The 19,101-nt window shown below is 39.9% G+C and overlaps 1 protein-coding gene across 5 annotated transcripts in view; it reads left to right on the forward strand.

The window, feature by feature from the left end:
* Positions 1-19,101, forward strand: part of man1a2 (mannosidase, alpha, class 1A, member 2) — a 147,094-nt gene that overhangs the window by 97,481 nt on the left and 30,512 nt on the right. For all 5 annotated transcript variants that reach the window (XM_042425694.1, XM_042425692.1, XM_042425690.1 and 2 more), the window contains 2 exons: positions 15,080-15,174; positions 17,047-17,170. In XM_042425694.1, coding sequence (XP_042281628.1) covers positions 15,080-15,174; positions 17,047-17,170 — 219 coding nt within the window. The remainder of the gene's footprint in view (positions 1-15,079; positions 15,175-17,046; positions 17,171-19,101) is intronic.

Consider the following 19,101-nt stretch of genomic DNA (forward strand, 5'->3'; position numbering starts at 1 on the left):
CTCCTCTCCACCCTCCTACACCCTTTAACCCTTTACCTGCTTTTATCTAAAAAAAAAAAACAACTATTGCTTCCTCCAGCAAACCTTTCTCCCTCTTCCTTGTCTTTCCCTCTGCTCTGTTCCATCTTCTCTTCCTCTAATCTCACTGATGTTGCTTCCTGCTCAGCCATCTTTCCTCTTAAGAGAGCTCACTGTTAGTCCTCTTCCCTTCTCTCCACCTGTTTGTATTCCATCATTTCTGTTTTTTTGTCCCTGTTCCTCCTGTCCCTCCTCCTCTTGATGCCACCTTCACCTTCTTCACCACCCCTCATTTTTCACTGTTTTCTCAGCACATTGCACATTGTTTTGTTTTTCCTGCTTTTTCTCTACTAATGAGCAGTTTCTGTGGAGGCAGATACACTAGACACAAGTTTGGTTCAAGCTGGTTGGTCGTATTCAGACAAATACTATATTAGAAAACATAATTTTAGTAATTTTTTCTTATCCTTATTGTCTTTGTCCACATATCACTGTATCACAAATCATCTCCCTTCATAAACCCCAAACACTTATCATTTTATAGTTCACATGTATGTGATACATGCATTCAGTCTTTCCTGCAGTCAGTGAGACGACTGGCACTGCATGGAGGCAACAAGAGAGACTTGTGCTGGAATCTATCCACTTAAGTTCATTCCTATGTTCGGTCTTGTTCTGAATTTAGATTTCATGACATTGATGTCAGAAAAAAACTGCTTCTGAAAGGTATGTTGACCCAATAAAGCAAACACCTTCAGGGCTGCTTGGTGAAGGTTCTTCTTCTGTTGATATTTTAGCTGGACATCATCTCCTTTCCAATTTTGTGGGTTTAACATGTTTAGAAGTAGAAAATTAGACACTGTGCTTTAGCAGCTGTTAGATTGTGCTTCAAAAGTATTTCTTCACCAAAAGCAGCTCAGAGCAGCAACTTAGAACTACTATTGTTTCCAAGTGAAGTTGCCGACTTTGGACACCGTCTTTTTACTCTAAACAAAACCCAGGAGACTATTTCATGCACTGAAGCTTGCTAATAGGCTTTTCTTAGTATTTCATATTTTATTCCAAAACAAAGGACCTGTAGGCACTTTAAAGCCTTTTACCATCCTTTGTATGAGCTCTTAGTACAGACAGGAGCAGGGAGGACTCAAGTGTAGCATGACAGCTGGTAAAAGACTTCAAGCCTCATGGCATGGTGAACAAAATCCACTATAGGCGATGAGCTGATACTGGCATTCATATTGAGCACATTTCCGTGATCTACTGGTAAGGAAGTGGCACCCACTAACAAGTGACTCTCTGACAGTTCCAACATTGGCTTGCTAAGAGTCTATTCGACCCACCTGTCTGGGTAGATTGAAGTGATGTCAACAGGGTTATCCTAGCTTGGGCTTACAAACTTTGATTGTGGATCTTATAAGATCTGGACATAAGCAGGCAGGAAGTGCTTTATCAATAGACTGTCGAGTTGTACGTTGGGAAGTGTAGTGATACAAGGTTTTTGGACACCTTGGCCACACCAGGGACTTAAAGTCAGGATATCTTGGCCTTGCTTCAACAGTTATGTCCATTTGCTTTTTCAAGTCAAGTCAAATGTTTTTATAAAGCACATTTAAAACAACAGTTGATCAAAGTGCTTTACAGAAAAATATAAAAAATACAGTCGAAGAATTAAAATAAAACAAAATAAATGTACGTAAATTGAAATAGACAAAATGAACAATTTTAATATTCTATAAAATATTAGATGAAAAGCGGTTTTATAAAAGTGGGTCTTTATTTCATATGTTCCTTATGACTCCTCCGACTTCATGGAGGTTCAATAAATTGCTGGATTGCACCTTTAAATGTGAATCATCATCTGAGGTTTGAAGCACCAATGCAGCAGTGACTTTTAGAAAGGCGACATCTGTATGCCATGCTCACTGCTGTTAGTCATTCCTTTAATGCTGAAATGACTTTTTATTTTACACATTCTGCTCCATTCTCTCCCCCTTTATTATTCTTTTATTTCCCCCCCTTTTTACCTGTATTAACTTCAAGGTCCATTTGCCCACATCTTTTTATCACTCCTCTTGCAAAAATCTTTCACTCTCTCTCTCAGTGTCTTCCCCATCCTTTTGCAGCCACAGTGCAGCAACAGTTAAGTGAGCATGTGGTGTAAAAAGTACATCACTGGCAATCATTCTGGTTACCTGACACGCTGAGATTTATTTTTGTACATACAGTAGATGTGTATGGATTTGTCACAGTGGGGTCAGACTTGGAGATGTCCCTCAGTTAGTTATTCTGTTGAGAGTTTCTGTTTCTGCATTTTCAAAACTGCTTTGATATTTTTTATGGTTTACACACACTGTGCATGTGAAGAAGGAAAAACTGCAATGGACCTTTTCTCCTTGTTCTTTTAAATAACAAAGAAGAGGGACTGGAATGACGGGGATGATTTGAGCGAGGAACAGCAGATTGCGCCGAGATGCAAGAAGGTCAGGGGAGCAAGCCAAGCCCTCTAATGTAGGATAATGAGATGAGAGCATCTAAGAGAAAAGCTGCAGACTCTGCAGGCATAAATGCTACAACCCAACCACCTTGTGGACAGATGGAGGGAGGGAGGGGAGAGATGGAGAATGACAGAAATTAAACATTAAATGAGGGGAAAGAGTGGTAGAGGGACAAAGGGACAGAGATAATGATGGTGACGGAAGAAAAAAAAACCAGAGACGAAGAGAGGAAATTAGAGGGCGAGTGGGTATAACAGAAGGAAGGACTTCAAGGGCCAAGGAGCAAGAAGAGAAAGAAAAAAGTGGAAAGCAGAGACGGAGGGAAGTGCTTAGTTTTGGGGGCTTATGAGAGATAGAAAAGGTAAGAGAAGGAGATGAGAAAGCCTGAATCAAACAGAGGACAGATGAGATAGAGGAGAAATGTTTGGATGGCGGCAGAAACGAAACAAAAGGGAGGGAAGGAGGGGAGACAAGGAAACAGGAAGATGTTCAGAAGACAGATAGCGAAACAAAACGTGGTAAATAGCGAGAAAATAACAAGTCTGTTTATATCCATTCCTTTGTTTTGTCTCTGCCTTCAAAGTGCCACCAAGACTTGTGATTTGAAGCCTCTCCCTCTGAGGACATCCAGCATTTTTCTCTCAGCCATTTCCTCACAGTCCTGTCAGTCTTGCTTCTTCGTCCTCTCTGTTCTCTCCCTGTGTCTCTTTCATTACCCCAAACTTTACCTCTTTTTCCTCTCACTCTCTTTCTGTCTGTGCAGAGATATAGAGCTTAGCTGTCTGTTGTCCAGGGATTGGTGACTGCCGACTGCAGTATATCCACCGGCTGGCAGTTTCATCTCACCGGGGAGCATTTCACTCTATCTCATTTTTTGTCAAACACTGAATCCTTCAAACGAATGCAGGGCATCATACTCCCTCTTACTGTCGGCCGCTATGCCACTGCCCAGCAGGAGGGCAGGGAGTCATGTGGGATGAAGGAAAGAGAGAGATAAGCTAGCATTGTGATCGCCATGAATGAGCTGGTTTAGTGATCCTAAACGTTACTCTACGGAAATATGGCGAGAAAATTTCAAGACTACGCAAATTTCAAGTCTGTGTAAGAAGGTGAATATGCCAACACACACTCTGAGACAACGCAAGGAGATGTAATAGAATAAATATGAAATTGGCACAACGTTCTAAAAGCCTCTGTGCATCCAAACATCACATTGCAACAACTTGAGGCTTTCTACTCTGAGAGTTTGAGAGTTCAGACCTCATGAATAAGACTCACTCCATTCATTAGTTTTGAACATAGAGGGTCGGAGTAGATAATGCATGCTGCAAAACTAGAAAGAGAGTGTCTGTTGATGCTCTGGGAAATAAGACCCTTTGCATTGTTCTGATGCTTACAGCTTGTTAGGACAGCTGCATGAGAGTATTCTGCTTTAGTTGTCAACAGTCACTGGCTAAAGCTTTTAGGGTGTTTGAGTGCACTGTGAAGAATTGTTTCAAGGAATGTAGAATGCTTCATGATCTCTCACTTGTAGAAAAAAAAAAGTTAGATAACAGCCTCAAATCTTCTGGAAAGACTTTCCACCAGATGTTGGATCTTGGCTGTAGGGATTCGCTCCCATTCAGCCACAGGAGCATCACTGATGGTTGGGCTATAAGGCCTGGCGTGGCAGTCCAGTTCATCTCAAAAGCGTTTGATGGGGATGAGGTCAGGGCTCTGTGCAGGCCAGTTAAGGTCCTCCACACCAAACCCAGATCCCTTTTTCATTTTGGATCTTGCTTTGCGCACAAAGGCATTTTCACATTGTGATAAGAAAGGGCCTTCCTCAAACCGTTGCCACAAAGTTGGAAGCACACTCAAGGCTCTACAGTGCAAGAATTTCACTGACATATGTGAGTGAAAATTATATGAATACAGAACTATTTATATGAATACAGAACTGGGAAAAACTGCATTCTCCTATTATGCTCCTTATAGGTGGAATAAGCTTCAGGACTCCCTCAAATTAGACACATTTTTATCCCTACATACATTTTAAGATTCTGTTGGATGATGTTTTATATAATGATATATAATTATAATGCTCCTGTGTTTCTTGATGTGTCTGTTTATCCCTGGGTAATGTACTTACATTACTGTCATTTTCTCTTTGTTCTTTTGTATTTTATAAGTCATTTATCTTGTGTTTGTGTTGTATTTATGTTTGGTATAAGATTGTTGGTTTTATACCTGTTATATGGCTTGTTTGGTTGTGTATTTGCAGGGCAACATTGTAAATGAGTGTGTTGCTCTCAATTGGTTTCCCCTGAGTAAATAAATAGAGGTACCTGTCTAAAATAAGAATGAGCAAATGTGAAAAGACTCAATCAGCAATTCATATGTTCTGCTGCCATGAACATTTATTTTACTGTTTTATCTCATTTCAAAGTTGAAGCTTCAGGTTGTGAACATTTATTAGGCTGCCACTCAAAACTGGATCTGTCCTCTAAACCTTCAGGTTGCATCTGAATCTTTTCAGTTGTAGTTATTTATAACTTTAGTTTCCTCAAAAGTTGAATTCTAAAACTAAATCACTAAGGGATTTGAATGGATTCAGATGTGCTACAATACTGAAGTCAGATTCATTAAGCAGAGTCATGACTGGATTCAGTTTGGATGAAATATTATCAAACCCCCAGCCTTGCTGCAAAACCTCAAAAGAATTAGGAGCCTCTACACAGTTTGAAAAGGGTTTTCATTAATCAAGGACAGTGTAATCACAGTGCAGTCTTTTCTTTTGTCAGGTCCCCTTTACATCCTATATTTTGAAATTCTTTTGTAAGCTCTGTTAAATCAGCTCGCCCCTGTGCAATCCTAATGTTTAATATCTAAAAAGAGATGAAATAATGTTATTTCTCAAAACAAATTACTGTGCACAAGTGCCCCTGAAGAGCCCTGAAACTACTATTTAAATATAATTTGACGCTTTCGCATTAAGAAAATCCTAATTTGTATTAAACTATGAAAAACAGCCCTACACCAAAGAACATCAAAATTATGTTCATACATTTGGCTACATAGTCTACATACAGTGTGAAAAATGATAGTGGTAGAACATATGCTATGAAAATGAATTAATCTGTAGTGACATATGCAAAAGGAGATTGTTTAAAAAAAAAAAAAAAAAAAAGGAATTGACAATATCGGTACAATTTTCACAATCTTTGACTTTGTTTCCAATAAGAGAGCAGCACATATTGAGGCCACCCCAGTTGTTTCTAGCAACAGTCAGTCTAACTTCCCCTGGGAATCCTTTTCCCCCGTTGCAGATATTGCTGTGATGACATGCTCAGTAACTGTCTGCTGCTGTGCCAGCAGGCAGGCCCACACTCACTGAGAGAAAGAAATGCCAAGATAGTGGAACAAACAGGAGAGAAATTTTAATTTCATCCCAGCTTTACAAATTCCACTGTGCAAACAAATGACTAACCACGGCCATACAAAGCTAATACAACAGGTAACTATTGTAGATACATTTTAATGTGCATCCAAGGACACAATCATTTAATCTGATATATTTAGAATGCAAAGGTACAAACTCACATGGGGAGGAGAATTGGAAAGAGAAAGAGGTTAAAAGACAGTCCGAGAGGTGTGGAGTAGGGAGAGAAATGGATGCAGAGAGGGAGGAGGATGAGAGAAAGAGTGAGAGATTTTTGTAACAGAGATGACAAGTAGGAAGATGTGGGGAAATGGACCATACACTGAATACAGGAAAAGAGAAGAGATAAAGGCTAAGAAAATCAAGCTAGGAGGGAAAGAAGAGAGTGATGTAGTGTGGGAAATGAAGGCAAAGATGTCTGTATGAATTAGTGAATACATGCAGGTGTCAATGTAAAAGTTCTGATTTTCATTAGCTGAAGAGCTGCTGCACTTCATCACCTTCCTCAAAAGAAAATGAACACTCAGCACTAATGAAGGATCATAATACAATTACAAAGATAAACTTCAACTCAACATCAAGCAGGCGTAACATCACATTGCTACTATTCATTACATTTTGTTGTGGATGCCACACAGTGTCGGAACTGTTTCTGACTTTGTAATCGCACTTTTGTGTAACGTTTGTCTTGCTTTGGAAAACAAAACAAAAACTAATACACATTTTTCTCATAAAAATTATTAATAAAAAGTATTAATTTAATATTTATTTACTGATGGTTATCCATATTTAATTCTCTCTCTCTCTCACACACACACACAGGCCTGTCACGATAATTGTGCCATCAACTTATTGTGCGATATATTGATAAGACCTTGATCATTTTTGCCAACGTCAATATTGCCCACTGAGTTTACATGCATGTTTGTTTACATAAGAATTTTAGCCAACATGATGCCAGAATAAACAGCAGTCAAAATAATCCAAATTAGATATTTTTTAAAAATCGTTCAGCCCTAATTTTGAGTCAGAACTTTAACAATATACCACACACACACACACACACACACACACACACACACACACACACACACACACACACTGTGTAGATCCCCTCCTTGTGGCATTTGGAGGCTTTATGGTCCTTGATAGTTGCCAATTTTAAATTTTTTCTGCCGACAATAAAGCCGTTTGTTTGTCTGGCTGCTGGCTGAAGCATGTTGCAGGCAGTGGGAGCAAAACATTGACTGACTATTGTCATTGAAAACTAGCCAGTCACGTAACTCCCCGCTGTCGGCTTTTTAACTCTTGGTTTGTGAGTTGTCTCATCTTGCCTAGTTGTACCAACATCAGCCGCTCTCTTTACACCTGCAATGTAACGCCACATTGTTGTTAAAATAGTACATCAGATTAGGCTAGAAGCTCTCGCTAGCGTTCTTCTTCTGCTGATGAAATGTGTGGCAGACTAGACACAGCAAAGCATCGCTGCCCTCCACAGGTCATTTGTACAACAACTCCATTGAATGCCTAGCTGCCTCATCTGTCCACAGGGACAAAGATAGTTTGGTAACATGCAATAAAGAATTGCCTAGAGAACTAATGCCACGTACAGTAGAGACAATATAAGTGCCTCATGGGGGAGAACTAGCCTAATTTGTTTCAGGTTCAGGAGATCAGACACTAGATGCATCCGCAAGTGCACCATTTCAAGTAATGTTCAATAAAAAAATATCTGTCAAAGCTAACAGCAGTAATTCAGTATGATGGCAACAAATGAGCTAATTTGATGAGAGTGTCTGAGTTTACTCCATGGCAGCACATCTTTGTGTCTCCTGCCTTTGATGCAGGGCCATTGAATACCAAACAATATGAACAATGGATCAGCTGATGGTGAAGTGGCATGACAAAGTATGAAAATGACATACAGTAACCACACAGACACAGCGGGTGACTTAATCCTGCTGGCCCTCGGGGCCCTTCTTACCAAGCAGGCGCATTCAGCACATTTCACAGTCTACCCCTTAATCCCTTTAGGAGGCTCCATTACATGTCAACAGTAGCCTACTCCTGTGTGTGTGTGTGTGTGTGTGTGTGTGTGTGTGTGTTGGTGCACTGTTTTGTGTGTATGTGTACATTCTTTATTGCGCTGTGAAAAATGCTGATCTTATTAAGTTATTTAGGCTACTGCTCAGTATTAGTCTTTTTAACGTTTAATTTAATGAACATCATTTTTATTCATCTATGTATTCTTGGCCAGTAGTCCCCATCATGTGTTTATCCTCACTGGTTTTTTAACCCATGGGGACAATAAATCAATTCCTCCGAGGGATTTGGAATAAATTGTATTTGTGTTGGTGTAATGTTTCTATAAGTGACTTTTTGCACTTCTAAGCATTTTTGCTCTGTGTGTTTCTGTCTGGACTCTCATATCTATCAGTGCCTGCTTTGCGATTTCGGTCTCTACCAGCTGCTTGCAGTTTACAAATGATATCCTCATGTGTAATAACTGGATCACTGGCTGAGTTTAGGAAATGTTTGAGTGGCGGATTACAGCTCTCCCTGTCCCTGGGATGTAACATCGATGTACCATTTGGCAGACGCTTACATCCAAAGCGCCTTACAGGACCATTACACGCATTCTGAGCACGGCTGGTCCCAGTAGGAATCAAACCTCTAACCCTGGCAGTGATAATGTCATTCTCTATCAAGAGTGCCACAAAACCACCATCTCCCCCAACCCTGCCATACTCAAAATCTGCTGTCTGGGAATTTGGCCCATCGACACAAACAACTGTTAATCCTGAAAGAAGGAGAGAATGGAGAAAAGAGTGATAGTAATAAAGTGATGGAGGGGGCTGAAAATGAGGAGAACGAGTACACTGCTAATAAGGTGAACAAAGAGATGAGCGGAACAAGAAAAATGGAGGAAGAGAAACGGGAGAGAGAGTTGGGGCGGAGAGATCAGACCAAAATTGCAGCCTGACCTTGTCTTGTGTCCCAGTGGTAAGAGTATATTCATGAAAAGGGTTTGTATGCATGTATGTGTGCATTGGTGTTCAGGGAAAGAGTACATCCTTCAGTGATCGATTTTGAGGTGTGCAGTAATGCATTTTAAAAGGCTGAACACTAAAACTGTCAGCCCTGGAGGGAGAATGATAGAAAACAAGTCAGGAAACGGAACCGTACAGACAACAAACTGTCTGAGCTCGTCCTCTCCAAGGATTTTTACCTCAAAGCTCTCAATATCCTATTCTCAACTTCTTGCTACAGTAAATGTGATGTCAACAAGATAGATGCATGTATCAGGTCATTTTGCTGCTTGACTTGGGGATTTTTCAGGGAGGAAGAGGACACAAACTGCACTAAATTTTTTTGACAACTTAACAGCGGTAAATAGCATGCACATTAGTAGAACGAGAAAGGTGAATTGAAAAACTTCAAACTTGAACTTGAAAAACTTTGATCCGGTATGAAGATTGCAAAATAAGGAAGTATAATATATGTATATATAACTACACGGTGCCAGACCTTATTCCACCACTTGTGTCCAGGTTGTAATATTGCAACAAATATTGGATGGATTACTATGACTTTTTGTACAGACATTCATGATCCCCAGAAGATGAGTCCTTCTGACTTTGCTGATCCATTGACTTTTCATCTAGCACAACCATGAGGTTGACACTTGCTTTTAGTTAAATGTCTAGACAATTATTGGATGGATTGCCATCACATTTGGTACAGATACCAAGCTGCCAGGAACAGGGCAATGGTGGCACTAGCTACTCCAACAGGAAATGAGCTGGAATGGATCAGCGGAAATCTAGGACGTGCTTGCTCTCAACTGGCTTTATGGGCCCAAAAAACGCAGAAGCATGAGGAAGCCCTGCCAAACAAAATTTTGACACAATCCTTAACTAAGAAGGCCTGGCTGCCTTTCCCTGAGAACAGCCTTTTCTTTCATCGATGCCTTCAGATGAAAGCAGTGGAGGAAGATGATTATCATAAACTGTAGTTTTATCAGTGAAGGCGGCTGGTCATCTCCTCTGATGGGTCGTTGGGATCCTGTCCTTTCTCGATGACATCAGCAAAGGGATTGCCAATAAAATGCAATGGAGTTTGTTAAGGGTCTCAGTGCAGCCAGCAGGCAGGCCACCAATCAGTGGAAGGTTTATGATGCCTCGGCAGACATTAGTACACACACACAGGGCCTGACACATAACCTTATAGGCCAGTCACATGTACTTATTCCTGAGATGCAGGGGGTGATAATAAATAGATGTGTTCTGCATCAGTCTGCCACCAAAGCTTTAAGCAGAGGTGTGCCGTTATACAGGTTTTACTGTGTCCTGTGGTAAATCATACTGATGGTAACACTGCCAACATTTTCTATCACCATTATTACCATAACTGCATTTTTTTTTTCCAAAGGGCACCTTGAACACAGCACTCCTGCTTTCATTGCTCCTGCTAAGTTTTATTTAGCTTAGCTACAAAGGAGTCCCTTATTACTCAATCAGCACATCATCGTCTGTGTAGTTCTAGCTACTGTGGCAATGGCTTACTATGCTAACATTAGCATGTCAACCTACTGAAGCACAGATAGTGTAGGCAGAGAGAAGGAGCACCGTTGAAACTGGCTAGCACATGACTGGTATTTTTACTTGAAAAATAAATAAATTATGATTCATCGTCGATTCATCAACCGATCATGTTACAGAAGGCTGATCGCCTATCGCACTTACCTAGTAGGTGTCAAACTTCATGTTAATGCGTGTGCATTGGGTAGACTTTAGATTAATTTGATGACCCCCACTGCTCTAAAATTATGCCATTAAGGTTAAACCTGTGTAAATCACACAAAATATGATATTTACGCAATTATTTTTTGCGTATTTATAACTGGATGCTGTTTTCCGGTTTCCTCAGCTGGTTTCTTTATGATTAGTTTATCAGCTTATGATGGACCCGCAAGGGATGAAAAACAGGTAGTGGAAAGCGATGTAGCTTGAGCTTGCGTATACTCTGCATGCAGTTTTCGGGAGTTAAGTAAGGCATTTACATATGTGTGAACAAACATTGTTGGTTACTGATGTGCTGAACATGAATTTTGCGTGCATGATTGACCTACAGGGTGAAAGCAAAGTAGTGTCTGAGGAGGACAAAGTCGGCAGTCAGCATGAATAGACTTTTATAATTAGTTCCTACATGCATTTGCACATGCAGTTTATCCATGAACAGTAATGACGTGATATAGCGAGGCTTGTGATTGACCCAAGGACAACGATACTCTTTCTAGAAAAGAAACTCATTTTTGTACTTCAGAGTGGAGAGCAAATCATGTGACTCACCACAGAAAGAAGTGAGAAAATGAATTTGATTCAGTAGACCACTGTGTTTGTGCGTCACAGTGTCCTAATAGCAGTCTAATAGGGAACACATCATTAACAAAGCCTTCGGATACTTCAGGTAGATGGACAAGACTGAGCGGCTTTTAGAGGTAGACAGAGAAGGATATAATTTGTTTTTTTTCCCATTTTAATAATTGGTTTGGTCAGAGGTGCTGCTGTGCTGTGGGTGCAGGGCTTTATGTTTTTCTCAGTTATACAAGGCCTATACAAGATAAGTGATACAGGATGTGTGGCATCGAAGTTTTATATTAAAGGACAGGTTCACAATTTTTCAAGTCTTAAAACAGCAGTCAGGTGTTCTAATGAACATTGAAATAGGTTTTTCTCGCTGTAATCCTCCTGTTCATACTGACCATTAGAAGATCCCTTCATGGGGGCCAAAATCCACAAGTCAACTTCTGTACAAAAATGTATTTCAAAGTTTGTCTGAAGGTAATATGAAGCTTCAGCTGTCCAAATGAGTCAAATCAAGTAGATCTCTTTCAACGTTACAGTTTATGTAATGTTTTAGTGCCAAAGGTCCTCTTTTTGTTACTATACTTCCACTGCAGCTCAACAGGGAAACATTGTCCGAGGAAACAAAGACTGATATCCACTCGATATGACTAACTCAGACTGCTGAACCCTCGTATAAGCTTCACATCAACTTTTAAATGCATTTCTGCACAAAATGACTGTGTGGACACACTGTGGATTTTGGCCTCCATCACTTACACTGAAAGCACATTTGAAGGGGATCTTTTAATAGCCAGTATAAACAGGAGGAATGATTACAGCGAGGAAAAACCTCTTTCACTGTTCATGTGGACACTTGACTGTTGTTTTAATACAGACTTGAAAAATGTGTGAACCTGTCCTTTAAGAGAGAGTCCCAAAGCTCACTGCAGGTCACTGCAGATATAGACGTGTTACTCTTACTTTGTTTCAGAGTAAAACCTCAGTTACATGGTACGGATTGAATTCTTTTATCCGCATTTATTACTTCTCATTCTGAATGATCTAATAAGGCAGAGGAATAATCTTTAAAATGGCACTTCCCCAGGGATGTATGTCGGATATTGAGAACATAAAGCAACGCTGCATAAATCTGTTGCCTCGCACATAAAGTTCCTTGTGGGCAGCTTCAGCTCTTCCTGTGGTTTTGTCAGTAGTAGAGCTGAGGTTGTGTGCAGAGGGTCAGGTGATGCTGGTGTCTTCTGAGAGTCCAGTTTAATTGCACTGTCCTTTGCTATGATGTTCTGTGTGCTTTTACAAGCACAACAATAAAAACGCATGAAGACATGAACCAGTACATAGAATCTAAGAAACATTGACACTCAGCAGGAAGCAAAGTAATTGTCAATCATGCCAAACTTAACAACAGTCCTCTTTTATTTGTGGTACTTTAGCTGTGTTTGAGATGAGTATTTTTGTCTCATAAAGTTGCAATATACAGTTTGGTAGGTTCAGGCTAGAACATGGCAAACATGAAGTAAATTTACTATATTTCAGCTCTAATAGAGGTATTTCAGAAAAGGTTAAAGAATAATATTGTGATTCTGCTGTAGGTTGTGACATTTTTTGGTCACAATAATTGTAGAATGATAATTTGTTACTGACACATCACTATTTTCAAACGTGTGTGTTGGCAGGAGTGATATGACGTCTCAGTCTTGTCTCAGTGTGTAGTCTCCTGTAGATATCAGGCTAATTTTTATCCCTCTCTCTCTCTCTTTGATCCCTTCTTATCCTCTTGACTTTCTTTTTTTTTTTTTTTTTTTTCGCCTTTTCCTTTTTAGCTCCTGCACTGTTCACACCGGATTATCTCGACATCTGTTTGACTGCCACGTTGTTCTTCACCTCCCCTCGTCTGTGTCTCATATGTGTCCCATGTTTTAGCTCTACAGTTTGACCTCCAAGTCATCTGTAAGATGTCCCACTGGCTGCTTAAGTATTCTGCAAATACCAGCATGTGTTAATTGCTCCCGCTTCTTTTGAGAGACAGCGGGAATTTTCCATAGATCTGGTTTCTCTATAAAACTGTTGGGCCCTGACAGATGGTGTCGATGAATCAGCCTCTATCTGCCTTGTGTTGAAGTGCTTTTCTCTGCGGCTCTGCTCCACCCGACTGTTGTCTACAAGTTCATTTATTCCCGTTTATCCCACCACTGGCCTTGATAAATAAAATGTACTTTGCAATACTGGGAATTGAAGATCTTTTAAAATAAAAAAATAAAAAAAGGCAGTGGCCAACAGTCATTTTCTTTTGGCTTGTTGGCTTTTATAGCAGGTTTGTCATGATGCAGAAACAATTAAAAACATATCAGTGAGCCACATTGTTGCATATTCCTTCAACATGAAGAGTTTGGGAAAGGTAGTTTTAGTGTACAAAGTCACTTTTTACTACCATAATGATTTGGAAAACTCTGTAGCAACTTATCCACAGCATATTTGGTGTGTGTGTGTTTGTCAGCTCTGAGTAAAATGGTTCAATTGTTCATTGTCTCTAGGCAACAGATGTGTCAATTGCTTAAATTGGATCAAGATTTTCTTCACCACATGGGTCATTAATGTCATGTTTTCATCAACTGTCAGAAGCCAGAATGTTCATACACCTTATATCTTGCTGTGTATGTCTGCAAATAATTGGATTTTTCTAAGAGCTTTTGTGTATTGTTTAAACATAAATGTGACAACTTTGTATGGTAACATTTTTGTGGGATTATTACACTCTTTTGAAGTTACACTTAAATGAAATTCCCACTTGAATAACTCAAAATATTCTGGAGCAATTTTTCCCCAATTCAGTATTTGCAAGCAAATGGTACTGTAATAAGAAAAGAAAAAACATGTCTGCTGGTGAAAATGGTGATGTAAGTTCAGCATGGTGATCTTTGATAGTTCTGTGAGGAAAACAAAGATTTAACAAAGACATGAAGTCTGATCTCTTATAGGGCAACATTTAAACTTTAAAAAGCAAACTGTTTGCTTTTACTATTATCCTGAAATGTTTCTCCTTGGAGCAGTTTTTTTTATTTTTTACCCCTTCTACAACAACATTTTCAGCCTTCAACAATGCCCATATCCAGTGAGTTCAGCAGCAGAATGACATTAGTTTGCTTTTATCTGTTTGATTGACATGCTGAGAAAAGAACAAGAGCTACAGCAGTTTTTTTTTTTTCTGGGCCTTCATCTGTCAAAAGAATGTAAGAATGTGTGTAATCTCAAAACCAACACATGTTCATTTCTTTACATCAGTCTGTATAAATTAGATGCCAGTCATGATAATAGAAATCCTTCTCTGACTGTGTACTTTGTATTTTTTTTCTCTCACTCTGCTCAGTCAATGTAGTTTGACCTCCAAGCTTTTCTTTGGGACATTTCAGAAATGTTTTATGTTACTGCAGCACAGTTTGAAGGGAGGTTTTCGCATTTATCAGGCTGCCAGTTTACTCTGTAAATCTGTTCAGCTCTGACACTCAGTGGCCATCATTTAGCAATCGTCTGTCTCCTGACATCTCACTCCTGCCTTATTTGCCTTCATCCTGCATTTGTTTTAGTCGGCAGTTGTTTTATGCTCGTACCTGTCAACTGTTTGACGAGAACATTAAGCAGGGAATGTGGATGGTCTGCAGAATATTCCGAGTTAACATGATAAAATGGAATTTTAAATTGAACCAATCTTGAATTTAACACTCTCTTTTTCTCTTTTCCTCTCTCTCTCTCTCTCTCTCTCTCTCTCTCTCTCTCTCTAGGTATTCAAGCTGAAGGCGGTCCAGCTAGCTGAGAAGCTGCTTCCTGCCTTCAACACGCCCACAGGAATCCCCTGGGCCATGGTCAACCTTAAGAGGTCAGTGATGCTGCCAGTGAAAATCATCTCTGGTAGCTAACCTGAGATGACTAAAAAGTGTGATGTGTCACTTTAAATCACAAACACTTGACAAAGCAGAGTGTGACTCCACGTGACTTGATTGACAGACTCTCTTCTGCATGAGTGGTGTGTCTGTAAACATTTTAGTTTTTTTCTCTTTCCTCCTTTTTGGCTGGACCGGCCACGGACCAGCCCTATAACCAGTGATGAAGTTGCACCATTGGTCAGCAGGCTGAATATTGGAGTTTTCCTGTTGGCTGTTGCTCTTTCAAAATAAGTCAGCACGAGAATCAGCACTCACATATCTTGCATATCACTGCATTAAACACCGGAGCTGAGGGTCAGAGATTGGAGCAGGAAAGACACTGGCTCTGCGTCGCACTGCTGTCCTCCACTTCCATCATCTTGCGCTGATTCATTTTGAAAGAGCAACAGCCAATCACTGACTCTACCTTTAAATGTTACATTTTTGCCTGCCTAATGCATTCTCAGATATGTTCAACATTAGTTATCTCACATAGCCCTGGCACACTGCCCTGTGCTGCAAGGGCAGGACACCTTACGCCTCATCACTCTCATTATCACATAGTTTGATGACCTGGTGTTATTCCCAACGTAGCTGCACTCAACCTCAACCTGAAAACATGTCTGAATCTAAAAAAACTGTCCGAAACCTGTAGTCACCCTGGTAACCTCCAGTCCATAATAATTGTTTGGTTTTCTCGTCATCCCAGGCTGAAGTGTTAACATTACAAAAGCATTTCCATCCCTTTCTGCTCCTCTTTTCAGTTTCTACTGCCTTTAATTTCTTTAATTGTACCTGTGAGGAGAGTGGGAAGGTGTGTGTGTGTGTGCTCACTCCACCTCCCTCCACTCCCCGCTGTGCTCTGTGCATTATCAATGTACTTATTCATCGAATGAAACAATGAAATGAAATAAAATTGCTTTATTAATCCGCTGGATACTTTGTTGCTAAGCACCCGCCTCCGTGTGCGAGATCAGCATCCTGTCATATGCATTGGCAAGTGGCTGTGGATGTGGGTAGAACAAGAGAGGGACTCCTTCTCTCGAGGTAATTCTGATTCGTTAGGGAGCGGACGCTTTGTGCTTGACTTTTGTGTTCTTAATCTCCCACCGGACAAACACACACATGTTCATGCATACACAGATGCCGTCAGGAGCAATTGTTTGCAGAGACATTGAAAACAGGCACAAGTGACACATCTCTGTTTTTTTCCACTTGATTGGACAGACACAGTGCCTCACAGCATCATGCACACCCACGCTCTCTACACACACACACACACACACACACACACACACACACACACACACACACACACACAGAGGCACAAACCCAGAAGTCGCAACCTATTAATGTTCCATGCACTCATGTGTAAATATCACTGTGACCCAGAGAAAGTGCTGCACAGGTACACAACCTGTTACTGCAATCAATCCAAAATGGGTCTTTATTATTTACAGGACAGTCAAGGCACTATTTGGTTTTTTTTTTCTTCATTTCACATTTGTCTCTAGGTGCTCATCTCCGGGGATTCTTGATAGTCAAAATTACTATTCAAACTTTAAATGTATTTTTTTGTTTTTGCCTGATGTTCCATTGAGTTCACACGGTTACAGGCTAGAATAAGGGATTTGAAATCTCAGAACCTGGAAAAGTATGTGTCGTCATTATGACATTATAAGCAGGTAAATATCTTTATTACTCCTTTATGTTGGGTGTATAGAATTTTAATGTGTGTTTGTTTGTCCACCCCACCTCTCTTTTTCTATATGCTCTCTCTCCTCTTGTGTTCACTCTGTCTTCACTCCTCTCTCTCCCTCCTCCAGTGGTGTTGGCCGTAACTGGGGTTGGGCGTCAGCTGGCAGCAGCATCCTGGCTGAGTTTGGGACTCTCCACATGGAGTTTGTTCACCTCACCTACCTGACAGGGAACCCCGCCTACTACCAGAAGGTAGCACTCTGAAGGAATATTGTCTATGTGTGTGTGTGTGTTTCGTCTGGATGTGCGTAGTTCATGTAAGCATCTACTGCAGCATGTCTGCATAGCTTTTTTTTTCTTTTTTTTTTTTTGCATGAAATGCACAATGCAAAAAAAAATATTGACTGAGGTAAAGTTTCATGCCACGATTTATTAATGTAGTAAGAATGGTGATGACATTTACTTCTCTTGCACTTTTAATAAGTTTTTAATAAAAGTTTGCACAGTGCTTTGGCATAAAAACAGAGAAAAGTAAGACGCAAGGATTAAAGTTCTCGTCGCTCAGTGTAGATCTGAGGAGAAAAAAAGGGAGGGGGGTGGGGTTGAGAGAGATAGAGAGATAATTTCCTATTCATTCTCTCTCAATTGTGGACTTCGATGATGTAAAAAAAAAAACAATGAGAGCTGCGTCCAACCTGACGTTGTTCTTTGCAGATTGTCACACTTGTATAAAAAGAACGTTTCTATATCTATGGTCACATTCACGAGCCAATGGGATTGTTACCAGGATTGATACCGCATGTGTGTGCGTGACACAGACCAGCACCGAATATCTAAACACAGAGCATCGCTCAATTTTAGCTCATAGTTTCAAGTGACAGTTCAAACAACGGCAGTCCACTTGATGGAATAACAACGTTAGGATTCATTATATTGTTGTTGAATGTTCAATCAGTGAAAATGAGTTCAAATAAACAATGGACAGATACATAACGGTTTCCTACAGATGGTAGCTGGCCAGCCAACATTTGCCTTGTGCAAGTTCTTTTTTAGCCTACTAATTGAAAGTAAAAAACACATTATTATTTTTATTATTATGATTATTATTATTAAAAGAAAAGAACATGCAGATGGACGTTTCATTGTGTCCTGCAGGCTGTAGGCCTAACTGTTAGCCTGTGTATGAAACAGTGAGATCTGAACAGGCTATCTCAGCACTCCTTGCACTCTTCACTTCTTTGCACTATTTGTATCCTGTTTACAGTTCACAGAAGTGGTTTCATCTGTATACAGTCATTATTTGCATATATTTCTGAAGATTGTTTTGTTGTTATTCTGTGTAAGTACACACTAAACCGGGGTCAAATTCCTTATATGTGTAAACATACTTGACATGATTTATACAATAACATTACAGGTTATTTACTACTGAAGGCTGCAGCAATTTTGATTAAATGTTAATTCCAATTCTAATCTAATTAATATCCTCTAACGAAGCTGGAAGTTGTGCAGCTGTTTGCTGTGTTTAATACTTTGGATTTTGTTGGGCCAGTTGTTGAATAGTGACAGATGTGATTTTAAATTGTCATTATTCGTGTTATTTAATTTATCATTTAAGTAACTCAGTGTTTACTTGATCTTTTCTTTTAACTCCTAATTTATTCTGCTCTTATTTTGTGTCAAACATAGGGTTACAAGGACACATGGTTATGCACAGTATATACAGTAGTGAGTGAAATGTATTTCACTTTTGTATTTTAGACTAAAATAAATATATATAATTTGTAGGTATAGTGGATATTATAGTGTTCTAATGTAAAACAGGTTACCTCAATCTCCCCACAACAGATTTCAGTCTGACTGGTTTATCTGCAGACCTGATCTACATGATGGAATGTGTTCACTCTAGCTAACGTTAGTCCAGCTGCTGGAAACAGCTGCTCAGCTGCAACAGACACACAAATGCTGTCGCTCCAACTTTATCAGCCCATTTAATGCTATCGTTAAAATGCATTTATACCCAGAGCAGGTGAGTGTTGCTTATACAGTTCATCACTTTTGTGTTGATTTTGTTGGGAGCATGTGTAATTAGAGTCCTGCTGTCTGGCACTCAGCTCTCAGCCTGCATTAATCGAGCAACTGCTTCTGTTGTGCTAGTTTAGCATGAGCCTCAGATAGCTTGA

This window comes from Thunnus maccoyii, chromosome 11, assembly GCF_910596095.1.
Source record: "Thunnus maccoyii chromosome 11, fThuMac1.1, whole genome shotgun sequence".
Taxonomy (NCBI): Eukaryota; Metazoa; Chordata; class Actinopteri; order Scombriformes; family Scombridae; genus Thunnus; species Thunnus maccoyii.